The sequence below is a fragment of the Rousettus aegyptiacus genome, unplaced genomic scaffold (genome assembly GCF_014176215.1).
Source record: "Rousettus aegyptiacus isolate mRouAeg1 unplaced genomic scaffold, mRouAeg1.p scaffold_m13_p_12, whole genome shotgun sequence".
NCBI classification, from domain to species: domain Eukaryota; kingdom Metazoa; phylum Chordata; class Mammalia; order Chiroptera; family Pteropodidae; genus Rousettus; species Rousettus aegyptiacus.
The window spans coordinates 3,872,501-3,897,174 of NW_023416287.1; the positions used below are offsets into that span (position 1 = coordinate 3,872,501).

General features: G+C 47.6%; 2 protein-coding genes across 4 annotated transcripts in view; both read right to left on the reverse strand.

Moving 5' to 3' along the window:
- CASS4 (Cas scaffold protein family member 4) overlaps positions 1 to 10,413 on the reverse strand; it is a 27,848-nt gene extending 17,435 nt beyond the window's left edge. The window contains exon 1 of one of the 2 annotated variants that reach the window (XM_016134152.2): positions 9,274 to 10,413. In XM_016134152.2, the coding sequence (XP_015989638.2) occupies positions 9,274 to 9,309 (36 nt within the window). In that variant the 5' untranslated portion in view covers positions 9,310 to 10,413. Of the gene's footprint in view, positions 1 to 1,957; positions 2,853 to 9,273 lie in introns of those variants that run through there. The other variant, XM_036229250.1, reaches the window with a different exon arrangement.
- A 3,893-nt stretch (positions 10,414 to 14,306) lies between these two features.
- CSTF1 (cleavage stimulation factor subunit 1) lies at positions 14,307 to 24,633 on the reverse strand. Of its 2 annotated transcripts, none has more exons than XM_016134144.2 (6): positions 24,462 to 24,633; positions 22,365 to 22,564; positions 20,722 to 20,999; positions 20,375 to 20,572; positions 19,206 to 19,596; positions 14,307 to 16,457 (listed from the first exon to the last, which is right to left on the reverse strand). In XM_016134144.2, the coding sequence occupies exons 2-6, from the start codon at positions 22,531 to 22,533 to the stop codon at positions 16,198 to 16,200; spliced, it is 1,296 nt and encodes a 431-aa protein (XP_015989630.1). In that variant the 5' UTR covers positions 22,534 to 22,564; positions 24,462 to 24,633; the 3' UTR covers positions 14,307 to 16,197. The 2 variants fall into 2 exon arrangements, with proteins under 2 accessions (XP_015989630.1, XP_015989631.1); XM_016134145.2 differs by lacking the exon at positions 24,462 to 24,633 and adding an exon at positions 24,289 to 24,392.
- Positions 24,634 to 24,674: the final 41 nt, after the last annotated feature.

Sequence of the window (24,674 nt, forward strand, 5' to 3'; positions counted from 1 at the left end):
GCTGCGAGTGCTTCTTTCTCCCCAGCAAACTGGGAGCAGGGCCGCAGCGCGAGGGCACCCAGAGAGGGCGACACACCCGTGGCACGAAACGGGGTCTAGCTGCAGGCGCCTTAAGAATCACAGGAGTTCAGGCTGGAAGGAGCTTTAAGGGTGTCTCTGGCCCCCGCGAGAGAGAAAGGCAGCAAGGGCGTCTGAAGGTGGACAAGGGAGGCTCGCTGCCCCTGTCTTCGCCACGCCACCTCCCCTTCGGTCAGCTGCGGCACGATTTGGGTCCTACGCACACACACTCTGGACCAGATGGGAGGACGTCCCACGAGGGACGTGCTACCAACACTGAAAAATAGGACAGCACTCACAGGCCCCCGAAGCTGTGTTGTGCACGCGTACGCCACAGGGGAAGGCAGAGAGAATGACCCTTCGCTCCTTTCCCTGCGCGTGGAGTTGTGTTATGGGGTCTGCAGCTGAGACAGAACAGGAGGACCAGACAACCTGCTCTTCTCCCCTTTCTCTTCTCCCCAGATCTACCACTTTCTTGCTTTCCCGCCCCCATTTCCCTGTCTTCCACTCCTCCCTTCTTCTTCCTTTCTCCTCCTCGATCATCTCCCTCTGAAACAGTTGTCCAAGAAGCTGTTACCTTAACTTTTCCTTTTCCTCATGAGTTTCAGCAGCTTTCTAACATGTACATTCAAAATCCCACACGTTGTAGGGAACCGAGAGTCAAACCTAAGATAGCAAAATGGTACACATTTCCTAATCGGAACTTGCCCTGGGATTTGCCAACTCTATTAAACAATTTCCCTTGAATGTGTCATGGCCGATGGGCTGAGGAAAGAGCTTCGCAGCATTGTAGACTTGAGACAGCTCTGCCTCAATAATCTGCATTTCGTTCTCAGACAGATTCAGAACTTTTTAGATGAGGTGACAGCTAAGCGATCTCTGGCATCGTCTCACAACATAAAGAAGAATTGCTTCTCTTGCTGCAGAGAGAACGTTGCTGTCTTTTTCGTGGTCGATTCTGATTTGCTGGGGAGTCTAGGAAGGAACTGAACTGCTTCTGCCCCAGCTCCCCTTTGCGAAAAGTTAGAAGAAGTTTTTCTGAATGAGAGGCCCCAGAGTGTGTGGAAAATGATCCGAAGTCGTTTCACTGAAACCCTCCCCTCTCCCAATATTTCAAGTAATATTTAAGCTTTAAAAAAACTTAAAGTAGAATATAGCTTTTTAAATAAAAATATAAATTCTCTCTATTTTTGTTTCAAAACCCGGCACATAAAACAACTTTCAATTACTTGCACTGCTGGGATAGTTATTTGGGAAACACCTTTACCTACTTCCTTAACGTAGGGGGAAAAAATTGAAATAACAAGTAATGGAGCCCTTTGCACAGGTAACTCAGAGTCGCAAGTAATCGAAAGTTACAGGACATGGATGCCGGGGGAGAGGAACTCAGAAACTCACATTCGTCTTCATCTTCATCCTTCAAGGGAATTATTCTTAAAGGCGCTTATTCCATATCCCGGGAAAGACGGGCATAACTTGCTTTGGAAGGGAAATCCTTCTGTGGCGGTTTGTGCTGGCACGCCCTGAGGTTTGGGGTCTAAAACACTTGTGCCCCAGAAGAGCTCTCTCTGCAGCTGTCCTCGCCAGGTGACCTGGGCTGAAACCAGCAGCCACGGGCAAGGACGAGGCCCGTTACGTAGTGCGCTCCCGCCATGCCCACCCCCATCCACACGGATGCAAACAGCCGACACGGAGGACCTATCTGTGAGCACTGGGGACAAAGAAGTGAATTAACCTGGTAGACTTGGAAACGAGAAACAACCTGAAGGGGGAAAAAAACCCATAAAAGACTGATTGCTTGTTTCCCTAACACCTCTAAAAATGACCCCGAACGACGGCGTATTCGACAAGCAGGGCCACAATATTCAGGCATCGGGGGAAAACAAGGCCAAGCACGAACCTTAACCGACTTCTCCATGATGGCTCAGAGCTCTAATTCCTCCAGCTCTGAAGTCCTCCTGCTGGTCCAGATGAAAAGGCCACTCAGCACAGGGACTTCTGAAGCCGCAGACAGCACTGCCTGCTAATGAGACTTTGAGGAAGCGGCTGTGGCCAGAAAAAATTCCTAAACCACCCAGTGGAAGGGAAACATTTTTCTTCCCTGATGCCTGAACGTTGCGGTTTTCCAATAGGTTTGGGACTTGACCAGATCGACTCGTTTGTATACACTTCCCCTATTCATGGGAATCTTGCTAAAATGCACTTTTAGCGCTTCATCAATTTGACAGGTACTTATTAGGCACCTGCTGTGTGTCTGACAATGTGTGCTGGTGGTGAGGCTCCCTCGCGCTAAGCTCAGGATTAAAAGGATGAAGCAGTAGAGACCTCCTGGCGGTCCCCCCCCACCCCGCCCCCGTAACTGATGGCTTGGGGTGTGGCCCCAGAGGGTCCCCGTGCTACCACCTACCAAACGCCTTCTGTGGCGGGGAGTACGCAGGGGTCTCTCCCCCGGCCACCACCCCCAAGTCCACTCCTTGCTAGCCGAGTCCCTGAGTTATCGTTTAAGACATTTGGCTTGGAAAGAAAGAGTAGACGAGAGAAAGACTGCGCGAGGCGAGCGGTTGAAGATTTGGCCCTTGCTCACGAGACACTCGTGGAAGGAGGCGGGCAAGTAACCGAGAACGTCTGGGGCCTCGAGTGTCCCCATCTGAGAGCCAGGTGGCTTCTGGGGTTCCCGGCCGGCTGCAGCACCGGACACATTTTGCATGGCTTCCTTTCTTACCGTTATCTCTCGACTCACGAAAACCAGCAGAGAGATTAAACCCAACCAACAGGTTCTTTTCCTTTCTCATTTCCTTTCCTTCTTTCTGCCCTGCCCTCCCCCCCCCCCATTTTGGCATGAAAAAAAAGTCATGGAGATGAAAAAAGGAATCGTGTGCTATTTGACTGGTCCCACGCAATGGCACCAACTCCGATCAGGAGACGGCTTTGTCTAACACTGTGTTTTTTTCAACTCTGTGTGTCAACTGCATGTTCTTACCATGTCCATGTGCCACCTGCACATTTTCTTAAAGCAAAATGCTAAATTAAGCCGATTTAAGGACGATGCACTCTCCCTAAGCAATATGACCTACGAAATTACAAGTCTGGTGAGCTAGCTTTAGTTTTTTTCGAATGCACATTAAAATACATTGCCAGCCGTAAGAAAGTGCTCCGTCTACGTGTGGAACCTAGAATCATCTTGCGTGCCAGGGGTCACGGTCCCTGCGCTTTCCCCTTCGGAATGATTAGGAAGAATTCACAGCCACTTAATGGATCAGAGGCAGGAGCGAAAATTCAGCTCGTTTACCAGATTCCTTATTTCTGGGGGTCATTTTTAGGAGTTGGGCAAGCGAGGGGCCACCCCGGTCCCGAAGCTCTCTCCAGTTGTTCCCTGGGTTTGTTTCCTTGTGAGGAGCCGGGCACAGCGGGTCCCATGGCAGGCGTTCGAGGGACACCACAGGAGAGAAGGTGTGCGTAACCGGCCCCGTGGCTCCCCGTGGCTGCTGATCCCCTCACTTTGGGGAACATCCAGGTGGCAAAGAAGCACCTTGAAGTATCTGCTGCTGGTAACGGACTCTGGTGCCCTTTCGACCTCGGGTGTTTTGATTCTGAGCCTGCAGCGAACGGTCCACGAAGCAATTTTTACTCTTTGTGAGGCAGGTGGCCGGGAGAGGGGCCCTACCGCTTTCTTTCCCCAGTTTTTATCCCCCTCCCATGACAGACAAGGACAAGCAACGGACTAAAGAGAAAGAGCAACGCTTGGCGACCAGCGACTCAGAAGCTCTGCGGCCGTTTCAGAGGTGGCTGAGGCTCTGCGCAGGGAGCCGGGGAGGCGGCCCCGGGCCCAGGACGCGCGCCCAGGACGCGCGCATCCCCGCGTCCCCGACACCGAGTCCGCAATCTGTGCTGACACGCGCGCCCCCGCCCGCACGCGACGGCTTCCCAGCGACACGTCCGGAGGCGGTTCTTAGAATACTGATTTCCCCCTTTTAAAAAGATTTTATCTTATGGTTATATTTATTGTATTATTAATAGAATTACATCTTAGAGTGTTAGTATTTAAGTTTCTAGGATACAGTACATTGGTGAGACACATAGTGCATGAAGCAATCGCCCCTCCCCCCACACCCCTCCCTCACTGTGGCCCCTCTGGCCCTCCACGCAGCCCTGACGGTCCTGCTGACTGGGCTCCCCATCCCCGCCACCCTCTACCAACTAATTTTTCTTTACAATTTTATTCAATTACTAATTTGTACTTCTTTTACCCTTCGCCCCTTTTCCCCAGCCCCACACCCCGCTCCCCCCTGGCTGTCACCAGATCGTCCTCCGTATTTGTGAGTCTGTTTTTGTTTGGTTTGTTCTTTTTGTTTCTTAGATTCTGCATATAAGTGAAATCATATGGCACTTCTCTTTCTCTGTCCGACTTATTTCACTTTGTATAATAATCAGTTTCCCCTTTTTGCGACTCATGTCGGCATGTTTGAACAGCGATCATAGCGGCATCTGTCTCGCTGGCCTCCAACCCTCCCTCTTCGAAGTTATTTCCTCTCCAGGCACTTGTCATTTCCTTTCTTAGTCATCACAGTCCCCAAATGGTCACCTGACGTTTCTATGGTCACTCCCGCATTCCATTATCACACAGGCCAGTTTCCTCTGAATAGTCTTGTAACAGACGTTGGAAACTCTTGGGTGGTGGTGGTGTTCTGTGTAGCTTTTTTTTCTTAAGTGAGCTCTAGAGCACATACATGGTAACGAATAATAAAACGTAATGGATTTTTAAAAAGAACTATAATGACGATTTAGTAAATACTGAGAAAAAAAAAAGACTGGATACTTTTTTCTTTGTAGCATTAAGAACAACAGTGCCTGACACATGGTAGGCACTCGGTATTTGTTCGATGAGTGCAAGGTTTTTTTTTTTGTTTTTTTGTTTTTTTGGTCAACAGAAAATGGAAGTTTGGCTGAAAAACCAAACCAAAACGAACCAGTTCCTAAAAAAATAAAAATAAAAAGGTACATGTATAAAGCACATGCAGTAAATTACAAGCTATTCTCACCTTCCTTTACTATTTTGGCCTCAAACACCAAAAGCTGTATTTTTTCCAAAAGACAGAGCAAACGATTCCTCTCCGTGTTCACTGAGACCAGTACGGCACCGTCTGAAATGGAGACCGAGGCCACCTGCACCTGCTTCCCATCATGCCCTGCTTCTGTCCTGTCCTACTCGCGGCCCGGTTGTTGCATAGCCATTGGAGAGACCTTTGACATCGGGTCGTGCCACCTCCTGCTTTAGACGGGCCAGTGGCTTCCTTCACCATTCCGGAGCCCTTCTGGGTTCTCACGGGGCCGGCCGCGCGGACCCCTGACATCTCGTTCCTGGCCACTCTCCCCCTGGCTTGCCCTGCTCCGAGGACGCCGGGCCGTTTGTGGGTATCTGCGAACTTCGCTCCTGCTGCAGGGCCTTTGCATTTGCTGCCCCCTCTGCCCGCCAGGCTCTTTCCATCACTCAGGTCTCCGGGGAGGCCCTTTCTGTCCCTCACCTCTCTGATCAATGGCCGCTCTCATCACCTGAAGTCACTGTGTCCATTTACTCATCCACTGACTTTCTGAACCCCCAGAGCGCAGAAACCTGTGAGCTGGGCGAATGGCGAGACAGTGAACGGTAAGCTGAGTTTTCGAGCTGGGCGGTGTGTCTGGGCTGTTTGGCCTTGCGAGGTGGGTGAAGGGAATGAAGCTTCTGGATCAGGTCAGAGGGAGGCCACGGGTCCTTGTGACCTTGACTTCAACTGCAAAAGCACAGATCCGGGGCAACATTTGGCTCCGGGGAAGGAATGGCCAAGTCTCAGGAACCTACAGGTGTCAGGTTGGGGTCGGGTCCGCGTTTAGAGACGCGAGAGGCGGGGAGCACCTCTGCTCGCAGACCCCCGACAGCCAGGAAGTGCTGCTCCTGTCCTCGAGGCAGGGCTGTGTCCCAGGGGTTCCGCCTGCACTCCTCACGACCTCCTATTCATTCACGTACCAACACGGAGCATTTATCGAGCGCCTACTACATGCAGGCACTGCTCTAGGCATAGCGGTGCACCACTGAACAGGAAAGCCCAGGTCCGTCCTTCGTCAGATCTCAATGCGTGAAGACGAGCCACACAATGAGAGTGACGGGGAGGCAATGTAGATGGGGTGGTTCGGAGGAGCCTCTGGGTTGGGGAGATGCCTGCATGGAGGACCCCGGTGACCCAGCCTCAGAGAGAGGGGAGCACTCCAGGGGTGGGCACAGCAGGACAGAGGGGGGAGGAACGGGGGAGGGGAGCTGGCCGGGGTGGGGTCAGGCAGGGCTGCGCATAAAACGTGTTGCCAGCCAGCCCAGAGCCGTAAGGTACAAGGAGGGCCTGAAGCTTCTCCCCACATCCTGCTAATCTGCCTCCAACTCCTGGACACTCCCCAGTGAGAGAAGGTGGCTGTGCCCAAAGATGCTAAGTTTAAGATCACCTCTACTGGTGTGTGTGCGTGGACACACACACACACACACACACACACACATACATGCGCACACGCACACACACACGCACACACACACGCACACACACACGCACATGCACACGCACTTACTCAGAAGTAAACCTAACCTGTCACAAATCGGACTGCATCCCTGAAGTATACGCAGACTCTATTTTCATAAATAAGGCACTTTTCAAACAACTAAAAATCCCCAACAAGGACTTAGTATAATAGAATCGTGTAGTCACGTGACCCTCTAGACCTAATTTTGTGGCGTTGCCTGGACGGCGGGGAGCACGGAGTCGGTCGGCACCAGCGCGAAAAGCCCACAGACGAGATGCCAGATCTTCCACTTGGCCACGCGTCATGACCCGTCCTCGGTCGCGATCGTACTGGTTTCGCCTCGTTTTATAGAACCGTTAGGGAAAAACCTAGTGAAAGTCAGACAGTTGCCCAGAATCCTCCACACACAGAGGCGACGGCTCTGGCAGGGAACAGGTGTCTGGCAAACGGTGGCGTGCGGCACGGCCCGCAAGGGCGGTCGGCGTGCGACGGGCCCTGCCATGGCCAGCTGCAGGGCAGGGAGGGTGACCTGGGGTGCCCGAAGAAAGTGGGGGTGGCTTTATAGTCAGAGGCACCAAAGCCGAGACCTGCGTACACGACGTGACCCCTTTAAAGCACACGGCGCGACCATTTAGAAAGCGACCAAACGCCAAGGTAGGCTTTAAACGTAAGTCGGTGCCCAAATGAACGGAACTGCGATGTGTCCTTTTCACCGTCACGGGCAAGACGCGGAACCGCGGCTCAGTGACGGGTCCTGTCTGCGTAAAGCCTTTGGAAAGTACATCACGTTCTATGTGCTCTGACAGGTCTGTAGGGTACCCTACAGGAGCCTCTGGGCCCGGAGTTGAAGACTGGGGTTCTTGCCCCGGTGTGCCGTTCCTGGCAGGAAGTGACAGGAACGAGCCGAGGTGCCCTTCTAGGACATGAGGACGCGGGATGGCCCGCTCCGTGACTAGTGGACCAAATCCAGATGACCCATCCAAGAGGCAAGGATGATTTTGTATGTTTAAAGAGTCAAAAACAAAGAAGAATATGCAACCGAGATCGTAGGTGGCCCCCGAGGCGTAAGATACTATCCGGGTCTGTAGGGAAAGAGTTTGCTGGCTCGCTGGCAAGCCAGCGAATCCTCACTTTCATCATCTGTAACACGGGGGTAGGAAGGGCACGTTGACCTCGTGGGGATGTGAGGATGTGATGGAAAATGCAAGCAGAGCCCTCCGCCCCGGGCCTGGCAGACGGACATTAAGTGTCAGCTGCTGCTATCTGTATGATTTATTGATAAGAGGACTTCGTGGGGACGCCGGAAGTGCCGGCTGGAAGTTCCGTGCATATATACATGTTAAATTACAAATGGGAAAGCGCCACGGGAATTGGCGAGGCAGGAAGAGTGGCGTGTAACTACAAAGAAGTCCAAATCGTAAACAGTCTGGGGAATTCAGAAAATAAGCCAATGTTATGAAAAAAAAATCAGTAGTAGTAGATGGCTCCGGCTTAAGGATGCCAGAGAACCGGCAGACGGCGCGGCGCCTCGGGGTGAGTCCGGGGCTGGAGGGTAAACGAACGTACAGCAGCGACCGCAGCCGAAACAGCCGGACAGGATTCGGTCGGAAGATGAGGCCGCGAGCTGAGTATTAGAATGGCGTTGTCAATTCGTTGGTGATTTTTCTGACAACGACATTGGACAATGTCCTTGTTTTTAGAAGACGTGTCATTGTATTTGTTCTCAAACGGTTTGAAATAAATAAATAAACAAATACATAAGTAAATAGATACAGACGAATGTGGTGAAGCATCAAGAGCCGGTGAATCTCGATACAGGATATACATGTAGGGATTTACTGAATTATTATTTTTTTCCATGTTCCCAATGGTTAAAAAAATTTCAAAGAAAATAGTTGGATACGGTATCCTAACTAAGGTATTTACAGACAGTCTGTATAAAAGAGGATGTCATGAGTTACTCGGCTACGAATTCCACGACTAAAACCTGTATTATTATTATTGTAAAAACAAATCACATGTTGGCTTCAGAGACGCGGGCTCGCCATTTAGTCACCGCTTCACGTCTTTTTTCCTGTCCTATTTACATTCCTAAAAGGTGTAGCAAGATCACCCTTGAGCTTCACCTTCCTTGTGTCTGGGCAATTATTTTCATAGCCATTTCGATTTTCTAAACAGTGAATCTGTTTTGATTCACGTCACAGACTCGAGCTCCACTCACACTTGTCAGCACGAGAGTCAACGGGAAGACAACAGTGGGGGTGCCCACGGGGGACGCGGCGCGGGGGGCTGAAGCTCCCGGCCGGGCCCCGCCCTGGAGAAGGAGCCCAGCTCCCATCAGGACACTCGGGAGTGACACCGAGGACCCTCGGGGTCCAGGGAAAGGGGAGGTCAGGGCGGGCTGAGGTCTTGCTCAAGTTAGAAGGTAAACGGACAAAGCGAGAGATCGCGTTAGCAGCCCTAGAAGCCAGAAGGGCATTTCCATGCCCCTCTGAACGAGACTGGTTTACAGCACACGCCTTCTCCACGCTTACATTAAACCTTCCCATTTCAAGCCCGAACCTTACTAGTATTCACCCTTCGGCTTCATTTCGAAACTCGGAATGAAAGTCTGTCACTGCCATTAACCCTAACAGGCGTCTGGCCCCCTGCCCCTTCCAGCGCCCCGCCACTCACCTTGGACGCCCTGTCCATGGCGCTCGACCCTCTCATGTCGGGGAGAATCAGCCCCACGGCGCCGCACGGCTGATATCTCTGGCTTCGCAGGCGGGTTATGCAATGTCACTGCACGCGTCGGCCGGTTCTCAGAAACCGAGTTCTGTGGACATGGGAAATTGTCACGAAGATCCTCCCAGCTGGCCGGCTTTCTGGAAAGCAGGATCGTAGTAACATGAAAGGGCTCAAGGGAGAGACACCAGAAATCCAGGACACACTTGCTCAAAGCATGACTGGCGGCTCTGTTCGCTTAGAAGCGGAGACTGTGCTGTGCGAAACCACAGAAGATGAGAAACAAAAAAAAAAAACCCCGCTCTTCTGCTTTCAGGCTTCAGTTCCTACTCGGAGAGCCGGAGTGTGGGATCATGCAACATTCCCGCCCCGGAGCAACTCCCGCTCCCCGGACCGGACCGGGCTCATTTTCCCTGCACAGGTCACCAGACCGAATTTCTGAGAGCGGTCAGTGTTCCACGCTCCTGCCCCCCACACTGGCCCTGTGACAGCCAGGGAAAACTGGTCAAAGGGGACCGACTGCCTTAAAGGACCCCGTCCCACCAAGCCGCTGCCGCGCAGGGCTGCAGGTCCCCCTGCTCTGCCCTCCATGCCCACCTCTGGGGCGTTGCTCACAGCACTTAAGGGTGACCATTTGCTGACACCGCACCGGGGCTCGGCTGAGCACGTATCAGTACCGTTCTGTTATCTCGTAAACCTTGCCAACCCGCCATCCGCACTGGAAACCACAGCACCAGGTCATGTGATGTTCAGCATTACTTGGCATCCAGAGAGAACCCACAGCGGGCCAGACGCCTCGCTAGCCATGTTTGCATTTTTATTTCATTTAGACCGACTGGTGCCCAGCCTTCCGAGCCTGGCTCACATTTCAACTCCAGCAAGCTGTCCCTCTCGCCGCTCCCTTCCTTCCTGTGATGACCTCACGTGTCTGCTGGTCGTCCAGTGTGCAGTTCCCGTAAGTCAGCACCTGGAAGGACCTAGAGATGGAAATAGCTGACCGCCTTCTGGCCGAGACGATCCAGATTTTAAACTGTTATCACTGTGGGACGTTAACTGCCGGGTCCGAGTGACCGATGTGCTGCTCGTGGGAGCAGGCGACGGAGAGAACGGTGACCCCACAGAATGAACAAGACTGACTTCGCCACAAGTTCAAAGCAGAGACCCACAAAGAACAGACAGCAGAGATGGGAGGAGAGGGAAGAAAAAAGGTGGAATTAGCAAGTTCTATTTAAGGAAAAGAAGAAGACTCATAGGAAAGAGCCATGAGTCATAAAGCCTGAGATTATAAATGGCAGCCTGGACTAGCAGGAGTATTTTAGGAAGTATTTTATCGAATTAGTCTTAAATGATAAGACATCATTCAAATGGGCTAGGCTACCGCAACAGCACCGTGACATTTGCAAGGCAAAGGGCCCCACGAATGGCAGATGATTTCCGGGAGCCTTTCTTTTGGCTCTACCAGGTCCTGTGCCTGTGGGCACGGGGCCCGTCGCGACTCAGACGAGGAAGATGCGGCTGCTCTGTCAAGGCAAGGCTGCCCTTCTCAGACTTCCAGGGTGACGATCTATGAAATAGATTCTGAAGTTGATGCTTCCATATACATCTATATATCCATATACATGTGTGTATACGTATATATCTCCATTGTAAAAAAAAATCTAAAATAGAGTGGAGTTCAGCCCAAATAATAAATTCAACTCATTACTTTCTAAAACAAAAATCACATACCCCTAACAGTTAGAGGGAGGGAGGGAGAGAGAGAGAGAGAGAGAGAGAGAGAGAATTTGGCCAAATGACCAAACTAGTTTCTTCAATAAATAAACTGTAAACAGGAAAAAAGGCAGAGCCGGACTCTAAAGATTAAAAGAGACTTGAAAGACATCAAGTCACAATGTATTGGCCTTATTTGGAGTCTAATTCAAAACCAATCATTTATAAGGAAGTTTGAAAACTGACTAGATGTGAAGATGTGATATTAATTGATGTCTCTATTTTAAGGCACAATGATGTTAGGATTGTTTTTAAAAAGTCCTTATCTGAGATATATACTGAGACACAGACAAAGTATATCTGAAATTCGCTTCAAAATGATTTGAGAAAGGGGAAGTGGATAGAGGTAGAGGTGAAACAAGATTGGCTCTGAGCTTAAAATTGGGGAGTCTGAGCGATAGGCACTTGGAGATCCCTTGCTCTGTACTGTTGGCATTCAATTAAAAAACAGCTGTAAATATAATTTACATACCACGAAATTGGCCCTTAAAAAAAAAATACAATCCATTCTTTTTTTAGCATATTCGCAGAGTTGCGCCGCCATCACCACTCTCCATTTTCAGAAAATCACCCCCAAAAGAAACCCCCTGTCCATTAGCAGTCACTGCCATGGCCCCCACCCCCTGACAACTATTGTTTTTATTGTATTATTGACTTTTGGATATGTTTGGAAAAAAGTTAAACAGAGGGCCAACCTCCTCAAGGTCACACAGTGAAGTGACAGAGACAGGATCTGAACCCAGGTCTCTTGGAGAAGAAAGCAGACTTCAAGCAACTCAAGTTTAGATGGCTCCCATCACATCGCCGAACTCCCGAGGGAAAGTGATTCTTGCCGGGCGTGAAGGGCTGACCCCAATGGCACAGATTAGAATGCTGCAATTTGCATGCCTTTTCTTAGGAAAAACACCCTCAACCAAAACCAAAACAGAACCAAGGCACGGAAGTAATGATTTGACCCTGAAATGACACAGACTCGCTCCTACATAGAAACGAGCGTAGTGTAGTTCCTGTGAATTAGGAGCTTGACTTCTCAGTCCGGTTATTTGGTCCCGCTACATTTTTTAAATAAAAGTCGTTGGACATTTTCCTGTCATTCATTCACGTTTTTAAGGCAAATGAGTCTGTTACGTGCACAGATATTGCAAGAGCTGATGATTCTAAGGAACTGGCTGGCTTTTGTAATATCTCGCTGACCAAAGGATGCAACAGCTAGAGTTCGAGAGAACCAAGTTACAGAGACTCTATTGAGGTAACTATTTCCCCTCTTGACAAATATGCTACTGAGAACAGTAATTGGGATTCTTTTTCTTCTGAATGTAGTGAGTCTGATCGCTGTACTCTGAGAGCTCGTAATAAACGTGCAGGAAGAGCTTCTGTGCACTGAACTGGTTTTTATGTGCTTTGCTGTTTTCACGTGGATTTTCAGGTCTCAAGTTCCTGGAGGGGCGGTATTCAAACACTGGGCACTCAATACCTGACTTACAAAAGTACAGCTAAATGTGACTGAGAATAGGGGTCCCCCAAGCCCCGGGCTGAGGACCGGTTGCGGTCTGTGGCCTGTTAGAACCGGGGCGCACGGCAGGCGGTGAGCGGCAGAAAAACAAGCGAAGCATCATCTGTATTTGCAGCCGCCTGGGCCCCACCTCAGCTCGTCGGGCGTTAGATTCTCACAGGAGCACTGGTCCCCGGTGCCAAAAAGGTCGGGGACCACTAACTTAGAATGTCCAAAGCATTCAAGGCTCGGAGGAATTGCCAGGTGGCACTGCTTGAAAATCATTGGATTTATCAGGCAGATTTTAACCTCGTGACGGGAACTCAAAGATAACTCTTGTGGTCAAGGTGGAATTTCATAAACTGCCGACACACACATCTATACACCCTGATGCGTGGATCACGAAGGGAGGCCTGGATTCTACATGATCAGCAGCGATCGTTCAGTTTGATTCCCTGAGTTTCGACCCCGAGATTGAGAAGGTAAAGGAATCGGAGGAAGTGCTACGGGGTGGGGGGCGGAAAGCCGGAGGGAAAGGCCGTCGGCAGGAACCGGCTTTCCAAGCCTGACTCATTTCACGGTGGCTGTTCTGCGTCTATTAGATTTTGAACCCGTGATTCATAGTTTTGTCCAGGAAAATCGGGGCCTGGAGTCAAGGCGTGTCCTTCCTCGGAGAACTTGTGTCGGCTTCTGTCAGGCACTCGTGGCCACAGCCAACTGGAGCTGCCTTAAATTCTCTGCTTGCGCTTCTCCTGGCCTCACAGGTGGGTGAATCCTTCCAGTCGTGCTTGGAGAAAGAAGCTTATGGATTCAGAGAAGACCCTCCCCCAGCCAGCACTCCAGCCCCGCCCGCAAACCTGAGCAAGCGCGGGGCCCACATGTGTCCTCCTCCCAGGCGGGCTTTTTGTCAAGTTCTTCTTTTCAGAGGCACTCTTTCTGGGTTCTGGGCTTTCTCTCTGCATCTTGATTAAAGTTCTCGCCCTGTACAGACTCAGCTCAGAAATCAGGGCAAGAGGGCTTAAGAAACCAGTGGGGTGTAAGCGGTGGGCAGCCCTCCCTGCCGCCCCCACCCTCCTTTCTGATCTGGCCACAGGGATTTCCTCTCCCCGCTTTCCTGCTAGCTCAGCTATCTATTTAGAGCTTAAATACAAATTCTATCCAGGTTTGTACTGAAAGTGTTCTCGAATCTCTGGTCTGCCATATTTTTAGGAACAGAAGTCTCCCCCGCTCTAAGTAAATGCCTCCCCCTCTCCCACATCTATTTATATAATGATGTGTTAAAACAAACAAACAAAAAAAAACGCTTCATTGCCTAAAGTGCATGTTGGAGATGATTTTGAGTAAGCTCTTTATCACAGAAAAGGAAGCTGCAGCCCAGAGAGGGACGCCTTGCCTCCAGCACAGACAAGTCAGGAGGGGGGGCCGATGCTGACGCCCCCCACCGGCCCCCAGCATCGTCCTCCTACAGGAAACCAGAGCTTAAGCCGAAGGTCGAAGGTCGCTTTCTCGGAATGATCTAAAACAATGAAATTATATGCGAGTCTTTAACTTTGTAGAGAGTAGAGGGCAAAGCTGCACAGCTAAAGGTGATTAAACTACAAAACAAAGCACTAAAGAAATGAGAAGTCTTCAGACCAGTTCAAAGTCATTACTGCTGTTCGAGGACTTATGTTCAAATATGGAAACAGTCACAGCAAGCTCCAAAAAAAATGAACTAGCATTAAAGCATTACATATAAAAAGTTTATTTTAGAAATCACATATCTTTAAAAAAATAACAGACGTTATTCACCATCTGAATGCTGGGGTGTTACGAGGCGCAGATACCAGGTCCATGTAACATTCCTGGTGTTGACGCCCGTTCGAAATCTTACTGTAACTTTTAAAAGGGAAAAAAATGTTAAAAGTCCATTTTTGGAAACACACGAAAGTATCTTGATCTTGTAAAGAGAAGTGCTGAAACTACAGAGCCATTGCTGAGACTAGTCCCCAAGCTGGAAGGAGTCGGTGTTATAGCTTCGATTCATCGGCAGCTCAAAAGACCCAGTGGGACTCCGCTGCGGAGTGCCGCGTGGTCCCCGGTGCACGTGCCAGGGGCAGGAACGACAAACGCTCAGTCGCTCCTTCGGTGTGATAGAAGTCAGAAAAACAGGTGGGAAATTCGGTGATCTTTTTGGTAGAATTGGTTATATCTTCCCATTCAGTAGCTTTCCTTTAATCTTACAAAAGCAGTCCCCACAGATGGCCAAGTTCAGATACAAGGGGATCGGGATACGAAATAAAAATAAATTTACTCATTATGGACCAAAAAATGCAGTTCTTTGTCAATCTGAACCCAAACTCTGTGATTTAACATGTTAAGAATGTGTAAAATGGTTGAACAGACCAAAGAGTTAAAATCCTTAAGGATGGCTAAAGCGGAATTTTTATGCAATAAACTACGGAAGACTTTATAATTCCTAAGGCATAAGACAATTTAACTTTAATCTAGTTAATATTTTTACCAAATGATCCAAAATTATACTTCTAGGCACTCCTACCCAGGTCGTGAGGTGTGTGTATTTGGGGGTAAATATAAACCAAAGTTATCTTTGTGTGTGTCTGTGTGTGTGTGTGTGTGGTGGGGGAGGGAGTTCAGGGTTCCCTGACCTAGTTCAAGATGAATCCAGAGGAATAGTGTCACCTTCTAAAACGTTTCAAGAGAAAGAAAACTTGAATCGGTTGGTTAATTGCAAAAAAAAAAAAAAAAAAAAATCTTCTGAGAACGCAGTTGCCGTGTACATCCGCGATGAGTAGTTATGGTTCATGCTGGAAGATTTAAAATGACATAAGAACAAAGTGAGTCGTTTTACTAGTTCGTGAAGATAAGCAGCACCTGAGAGCAGTAGTGGGCTCACCTAATTTCGATTAGATAGAAGGTAATTTCCAAAATCATGTTTCCCATCGAACGGTACTAACCTTACGAGACACACATTTAGCGAACAAAAGCACTGCAGGCAACGGCAGGGCAACGTGGGGGGTGTGACGAAAGATGTCGCCTACACATTTTCAGGAAAACTGGCCATTAATTTTATTGAGCTTTATCATCAGAACGATGTCACTTTAGAAAAGAATTGATAGAGTCTCTAAAATGGTTTTAACATGGCGCGAAACTCTTGATTCTCAGAGCAGTATGCCTACTCATCTGCCAAGACGTATTCTGAAAGGGAACATACAGAGGGTGTGGACCAGGCACGAGAGACGACGAGAGAGCCCGGTGGAAATTCCTCACGACAGAGCCACTTGAGATCTAGAAAGCACTTTAATACTCTATCCTTCTTCAAATGATCAGGAGATTCGAGAGAAATGGCAAGTCCTGTATTTACAAAAGCGATGAAAATCACACTGTAATAATCAGTGAATGCAGAACCGCACAGATCCGCGTTTCCCACTTTTTCCACCATGATTCTACATCAAGGTAAAAAAAGATTCTTTTGTCCAAATCCAAGAAGGCCGTAGAGGTTGCAGCCCCACCGCCAGAGATGGTGCAACGACTTACTACTGAGGCTGGGGGCTGACGGGGCACGGGAGGGAGGGGCCGGCTCGCGGCGAGAGGCCTGCGGCGGACGCGGCCTAGTCGGTGGTGGACCGCCGGTACCAGAACCTGGCTCTGAAGTCGTCGCTGCACGTCATGAAGCCAGGGTTGGTGGGCGAGTGCACGATGCAGCGCACGATGTTGTTGTGGCCCAGCGACAGCAGGTTGCGGCGCTCGGCCGTCCGCGAGTCCCAGCAGCACAGGCTGATGGTCCGCTCGTCCGGCAGCAGCACGTAGTCCTCCGTGTGGTTGAAGACGGCCTGCGTCCGGTGCACCTGCCGGCCGCTCAGGCCCGCGCCTGCGCAGAGACGAGAGGTTACCCTGGGCGCCGCCCACTCCCCCGAAACGCTCCCCCGGTCCACACCCAGGCCCCCGGGGCTGCTCCGCTTTTGTGATTAAGCCTGTCGCTGGGAAGACAGCATTTAAAAAGTGTGGAAGTAACACACGTTTATGGTACAAGTTTGGAAACTCGAAAATTAAAGTATATATGTAAAAATATTGCCTCTGGGCCAGCTACCCACGCCAACACTGTTAACGTCCTGACTCACTTCTAGGCATAAAAACCTTAAAAAAATGCAAAAGTTGTGCCATATATGTGTCTTTTCTATCACAGTTAAATCGACTTTCTGTTGGGTTCAAGTTCCCATCTTTTTTTCCAGCCTGAAAGTATCTCATCCTTGGGAAGCTCCTTACTTCTGCTAAGCGTTTAGTTTGTATCCAATTGTAAGTGATGTTGTGATAACATTTTTTTGGCACACAACACATTAGTTCCTCAGGGTTAAATCCCTAGGAACAGAATTACTGGGACACATGAGCATCCGCCGTCCAAAAGGAAGCTTTACGATTATTTTATGACCATGACAAAATGATACGCTTAAAGTACTATATCAAGCATGAAAAAATCTTGCCTAATAGTTTTACACCCTGTCACGACTTTGATGATTATCTTTTCCAAATATCTCCATGTTATACACTCATTTGCAAATTAGATTAATCAGAGCACACACCATATGCTGTTTTTATTCAATAGGATGTAGTACAGATCTATGAAGGAAAATATAGCTTAATGGATAAAAATACAAACTTGGTGTCAGATCTGGTACGACACCCACCCACGAGATTGCTGTGGGTTACATGGGATGTAACGCACATCCAGCTCTGCATGTAAGTGTTACTGTGAATGGTTTAAAGGCTGCAAGCCATAAAAAGATGCATAACAATGTACTCATTGCTTCTTGGTAGACATTTATGTGTCTAACTTTCCACTACTGCAGATAACGCTGGGAGGGACATCTTTCTGTGTGTGCATGTGCACGCTGGCCAAGAATCCTTTTAGATTAAATTTCTAAGAGTGGATATAGCCAGTCAAAAATATGTATATTTAAAATTTTGATATATGACACCAAACTGCCCTTCAGAAACATTTTACTAACTGGCACTCCTGATTTCCTGAAACATTTATCAATAATAGATAACAACCTTTTGAATTCCTGAAATCAAAATACGTCCCTTTTAATGCCTTAGGTTTATAGTGAGGTTGGTTACTTACCTTTCGTTGTGTTCATTAATATCTGCCATGTGTCTATTACCTGTGCTATGGGTATTTTCTCCCTACTTCAGCATTCTAATTTTGTTTATAGCGTTTTTAATTAATTTTTAACATCAAAATTTGTAATGTTTACTCGGTAGTTTTTCCTTTTCCTTCATTATTTCAGGAGCCCTTTGAATTTAAACTAAACATTAACACTGGAAACACAGATCTAAAGGCGCCCACATAGTCTTAACCTGTGAATCGGCAAAACCGGATTTTGCATATACATCGAGTGCATTAAGATCGAATCCCAAAGTCACATAAGAAAAAATAAAAATCAATAAAATCCCAAGTGTCCACTGAAACCAAGCGACACACAACCATAAAACATCCCAAACATTCATAACAAAACCAAAGCAAGCACAATCTGCAGTCTGGCTTCCCCTCTGCACTCAGCACACTCCAACTGAGGCTGCTCCTTCTACAGAGGAGGCTTTCCCGTTTTCACTTTGATCACCTTTTATCTTATCTTTGCAACAAGCAGTGTTTTCATAGTAATCGTCAGGTATTTTTCTGAATGATTTCATACAAAAGTAAGCGTTTCAATGAAGTCACCAAGAATTACGATAAAAACAACTTGCTGGTGGTACCTTCCGTCTGCACCAGAACTCAGGGCAGGAAGCGAACTTCAGTTTCAACGAGCTGGACCTAAGGTAGGTCATGCTGCACCCTAGTGGTTCGGATGTCACCAACTCCTCAATTTTCTTCCCCAAAAAGCTCACTCAGAACATGACAGCAGAGTCCCTTTCAATAGTTTTTCTTGTGAATTTCTGAGTTATAATCATGGCGATTTTATCATGACACAAACACCTCACAACAGAGGAAACTAGCTCAAGTTTTTTACAACATAACAGCCTTTGTTTCTACCAAAAGCAGAAGGAGACATGATATTTTAACATTCACTAGAACTAACTAGACTTTAACAGACTAGCAGCGACAGGATAAATTCAAATCTCGTCATAAAGCGCTCACAGGCACAACTGTTACCAATTAAAGACCTACGTGAATGAATGAGAACCAGACGAACATTTGGCTGTCCTATCTGAAGAGCCCCCTTGATGCCTAGATCTGTACAACCTGTGGTCTTATTTGGGGGCCACCTCTGCTCATTCAGCAATGGGCCCACATTTTCCCTCCCAGCCCTTCTCTCCCTAATGCGTACACTTACTGCTGCTTTTCTCTGGACTAGTTTTGTGTTTTTATGGGAAAAGTGGAGGCCATCAGTCTACAAATGGACCGCCAGGTTCTCAAATGTTACTTCTAAGGAATCAGATCTAGTTTAAGCTGTAATGCAGTGAGAAGATCAAAGGAAGAAACTGTGGCTGTTTCCAGTTCTGCCTCTTAGTAACTGTGGCCTTGGCTGAAATCCTTATCCTCAGGCTTGTTCTCCTCTTAAGAGTTCTGGAAACTGTAAAAGGCTATAGAAATGTTAAGTAGTATCAATTTCTCACGTACCTGTGTATCTGACCAGCGTTCGTCCTGTTGATATTTCCCAAAGTTTAGCTACAGAGTCTTTTCCACTTGAAAGAATGTATTTGGAATTTTTTGAAAAAATGGCAGAACAAACTTCAGCACCGTCATGTGCTTTCTCAAAAGTCGTGATGCACCGGTTTGAAACACCGTCCCATAACTTGATGCAGCCGTCCTTGCTACCAGTCACATACATATTGGCACTAGGATTGTAATTAACGGAACATATGGCGTCGGTGTGCTGATCTTGAGGATTGCAAGAGACGAAACACTGAAACGTGTTGATATCATAGAGCCGAAGCGTAGGGTGCTGCGTCCCAACAAGTATAAAGTCTCCGGAAGGGTGAAAGGAGATGGAGCGTAACATTTCAGCTTCCTGTTAGGGCAGAAATGTTAACATTAAATGACCAACCGCTGAATAATTATATCCAGAGGAAATGTGGTCAGATGTTAACACAGATATGAGAAGGGACAAAGTTCTTTCTGGAATACATGAATGTATCATTTGAATAGACTTCTAAAACCACATACTGGTGAGATTATGCCAAAAACCATAGGATGAGTTTATTGCAAATGAACGCTGAGTGCTCAGAATGGAATATCATCAATCTATGATACGTTCACACACGATTAATGAAGATAACCATAACTTGTATGTAAGGATAGCTTTGTTAATTTGTTCCAGGGCTCCAAATATTGAGTAAAAAATTAAGTTAAATTATTAAAAGGTGGAAGCCACTATTGAAACGTATTTCTGAACTGTATATTCAAAACGAGGTACCGAATGTCACTTGTCCACCAAATACCCGATAGTTTCAAATATTGAGGAATATTTCATTCCCATGTTACAATCTGGTGAAGTTGGCTGTGTTCCACTTTTAAACAAGGATCTGCAATCTTTAAAGAGTGATAAGGATTCTGAACTCTTGGTTGCATGTACTGTGACCAGCAGCAGTCCTGACTGGCCAGAAGTAGGCACGTGACAGCGTGTAAACTATACACCAATGAAATCTGACCCACGGGCCACGTGTGGCATACATCCTTACTGCTGGACTCTTGTTTTATAGGCTGATCACTGAGACTAAAGAGAACAGTCATACACTAGCTCCCCGTATTTAGAGAAAATGTAAAGCTGCTTTCCAAAAATTCCTGACCTGAATGTATTTGAAGGCTCTTTTTGCAGATGGTTTGGAATAATCAAATAGTTTGAGAGTATAATCCCTTGAACCAGAGGCAAGGATCTGCTCTGTTGGGTGGAAAGCGAGACATGTGACTTCATCCACGTGGTCGTAGAGAGTCCGAATCACTGGGTGGTTTTCCATATTCTGCTGTGCAGTCTCATTCATCATGACCTAGGTCAACAAGAAATGTACACGGTGTAAAATCTGACTCAAAGGGCACAATCTACAACTATGCTAAGTTAAAGCTGGTTTAAACTATTCTTTCGTTGTCCCGTGAATGGACAAAAGGCAAAAGCTAAGTATGGTGTGGGGATTTTTACCTCTATTGGCATGGCACTTTTGGCCAACATTCTTTCTGTGTCGAGTATCTTTATGGAAGCATCAGCAGATCCAGTAGCTATTAATTGTCCGTCTCTACTGTAGGTGGCTACACGGCAGGGTCCTTTATGGGATGTGACATAGCAGGTTTCATACTCTGAGGCCTCCGGGGACATAGTCTGGACATCTGCGTCAAATTCCAGGTCAATTCCCGTGCCCGGGGCGACCGTGTCTGAGCGGCCGATCGCATACTGAACTGCGGTGTCATCATTTTCCATTCCTGAAAGGCATAAGAATTAAGGGCATGAAAAATGGGATTTTAAAAGGCCAAGACAAAGCTCTGAGTCTAAATCAGAGGTTTGCCAATGTCACCTTACTATTTCTTGGAGGGACGTGACACCTAACACTTTGTAGAACCAGGTATACTGAGCAGGGTGCATGCCCGACGACAATGTGGAAGGCCACGCTCCAATAGGTAAAGTCAGCTCCCCATGATTTTTGCTTCTGAAATGCTCTGCTTTAAATACAACTACAGAAACTCAAAATATAGTTCTGTAGTTAAATCATCCATTTATTTCCTATCCTGGGTTGTAATATGTTCAGCGCTGAGATGTTAGCAGCCGCTCTGAAGCTCAGTAAGTCAGATATATTGCTAGTGTTAACACTAGTGAACCGTATCTGAAGGAATTCTGATATTTAAATAGGGTGAAGCTTATCAAGACTATGCGTTTTAAATTTTAAAATAACTTCACATATCATATAAATAGTATGTTTATCATAGAAAAATTAGAAATCTGGATGAACAATAAAAATGACCGTATATCACCTGGATATAAACACAGTGGTATGAATTCTTCTGGGTCTTTCTCTGTGCACAAGTTGTTTGATGTCTTAAAACAAAAACAGAACCACACTATATAGCATGTTGTGATTTACTTGTTCATTTATTCACACAGAATAAACATCTGGCCAGTGTAGTAAATATTCATTTACGTCATGTTGTTGGATCCAATTTTATGAATATAAGAACATTTATGACTAATGACACATTTTTGTGCATTTCGGTTACATTCATTTTATTTCCTCAGGACAAATTCTCACAGTAGGCATTGCCAAGTCAAAGAGTATAAGCACGTCTGGCAATTCTATGTTTTATTGAGTGTCTTCCATGACCCATGCAAATACCAGCAAACACTGTCAAACAAGACAAGGTCCTGATCTTTACTGAGGTTGTAGTTTTGTGCGGAGAGGTGAAAATTACGTGGGAAACAATACAGAATAAAGAAATTTGGAGACAGTGGCTATTATGAAGGAAATGGGCTGCTTGCTTTAGGGTAACTGGGGAAGATAGTGGGGTTATTTTTAAAGAGGTAAAGAGGACTCTGAGATGACAATTTGAGCCAAGACTTGAAGAAAGTCAATAACACAATGACAGAATGCTCCAAATAACTCGTATAAAGATCTTGAGGGCTAGGACCAGCTCGAAGTCTTCATAATCTGGACTATGCTTACTTCTTCAGTCTCTAGCACTGTACTTGACACATATTAGGCACTAAAACTAAATGGAAATATCTTGAAAGACTGTGATGTGTAAAAACATCTGAAACCTTGTCATGGGATCAACGAATCTGCATTCCCAAGCTACCTAGTTTGATGAGATGCAGGAGCTGCTCTGAGGGCGCACAGACAGACTGAGGCTTGATCTCATTGATGAGGCCGTTAGCAATGCTGATGTAGCCATCGTAGAGCAGCTGGCTAATGATCAGCTTGTAGAGCTGCTGGCGGTCCTTCAAGCCCACTTTGGTCCTGTACATCTTGGAGAAGAGGAACACAACTTCTCACCAGCTGCAAGAGAAAACAAGTGGATGGTGACGGAGAGAAGCACCAGTGAATTGCAGAGCAACAAAGAAACTGGATCAGACTTGTAAGGCTTAAATCCCAGCTCTGCTACCTGCATCGTCTTTGATCAGTGACCTTGTTTCTGAGATCAGGTTCCTCGGCTGTTAAACAAGTTAGTGAAGGTTAAATAAGACAGTGCGTGTACAGCACTGAGCAGAGTGGCACACAGAAATTATTCAAATCATGTTAACTGATATTTACAGTAGAGCTTTTTTCCTCTGCCAAACTATACACCAGCAATTTTTATTTTCTTGCTATCCCAGAATCTTCCACTTCTTCTTAATAAAACGTTGACCAGTGTTTGCAACAGATAGCTGCTGTTGTCGGCTGCCTAGATACTACTGTTTCTACTAGCCGAGCTGTATGTTTGGTAATGTCGGTTATGTTCATTCTTAAAACATGTTTTAAAGCAACTGAGGTTGTTTGTTACCTTACACGAGAAAGACAGTTATGGCAGAGAAGAAACTGGAAGGAGAGGATGGGAAAGAGGTGAATTAGAGAAAGAAGGGGAGTGAGTACGCAGGAACACCAGAACCTCCTGCTATTGCTTTACTTTACAGGCGTTGTTATAGGAAAGGGGTGGAAAACAATGTTTTCTAACTACACAACTCCCTCTGGATAATTACTGAGGCTACTAGAACTTAGGTGGCTTGCCTCTACAGAGACGATTGTTCCTAAACACTTTCTCTAGTGGTCTTTGATAACAATGATAAATTAGCTAAAATTTACTGGCCACTCAGCACAGTACTAACACATCACATAAGAAACTAATAGGCATTATTTCATTTAATCCTATTTTAGAGATGGGCAACCTGAGGCCTAGAGAGATGAACTCACCCGGGATCAAACAGACTGCAAGTGGCGGAGCCTGGATCCTAACGCAGGCTATCTGACCCTGGAGCCTGTGTTCTTACTGTGCTGTACTGATGGGCATTAATAACAACAGCTAACAATTATTAAGCCCTTTCCAGGCACCATGCTAAGCACTTTATAAGCATTAGCTCATTGCATAAAATAACCGTGTGTTTAAGCACATGTAGAAGCATATGGACATAAATCTATGCTTGTGTAGACAAGACTAGGAAACAACAGAGATGATGATGCTGGATCAGGAGATTAAGAAACCCACTGAAAGTCAAATGTGGCCAAGTAACTCGTCCGACGTGAAAGTGGCCGCCAGGGTTGTCCACACCAGAGCCCAGAACTTGACCGCTGTTCTACCCTGTCTATTCATTCACGGCAGGAACATCAAAATGTTTACAGAGATTTAAAAAAAGGAAACGAAGGACGAGCCCCACTTCTCAACTCCCATAGGACGCTCTCTCTGGCTGGGCTAGTAAGAGCCTAATTATCATCCACAATTTGCACATGAGGACGGTGGGGGCCAGAAGGACCCAACCCAGGGCTGGTTCTTCCCAGAACTGGAAGAGGGGCCAGGGCGAGAACACAGACCGGTCGTCACCGTGTGCTCCGCCACCATGGCAGCACAGAGGCGCACTAAGGACAGAACGAGGCCTCTAAGAGCAGGGGTGTGCAGGCCCAGCCTGGCAACTCGGGGCGCATGCCCCGCGCTATCGCCCCTTCCTCGCTCACCTCAGTTCTTCCCGTGACCCCCCAGGGGTCCCAGCCGACCACCCAGGCCACTCCCCCCGCACCCCGGCCCCTGGTACCCGCTAGTCCGGCTCTCGGCCTCCTGCTCTCTCCCAGAAAAATGGACGCCCAAGCTCTGCCGGATCGATCGCTCCGAGCGCACAGTCACTGCGCACGCGCCCAGGGCGCCGCGCCGAGCGCCGCGCTATCGATCGTCCCACTCTCTCCGGCCCCGTCTCGCCATCTTACTTACTGGCGCCTTCGAGGAGTCCGTTCACTTCTTCCGACTTTATCACCTACGTGACAGTCCTGACGCAGAGGGGTTTCTGTCTCACAGAGCAAATGCCACGTCCCGGAGAGCACGGCGGGCACCAGAACGGCCAGCGGTCTGCGGGGCCGTTGGCTCCGCCACTTCCGGGGCCCTGCGGAACCAGTGCGCCTGCGCGCCGTGGGCGCCGGCCCGGAA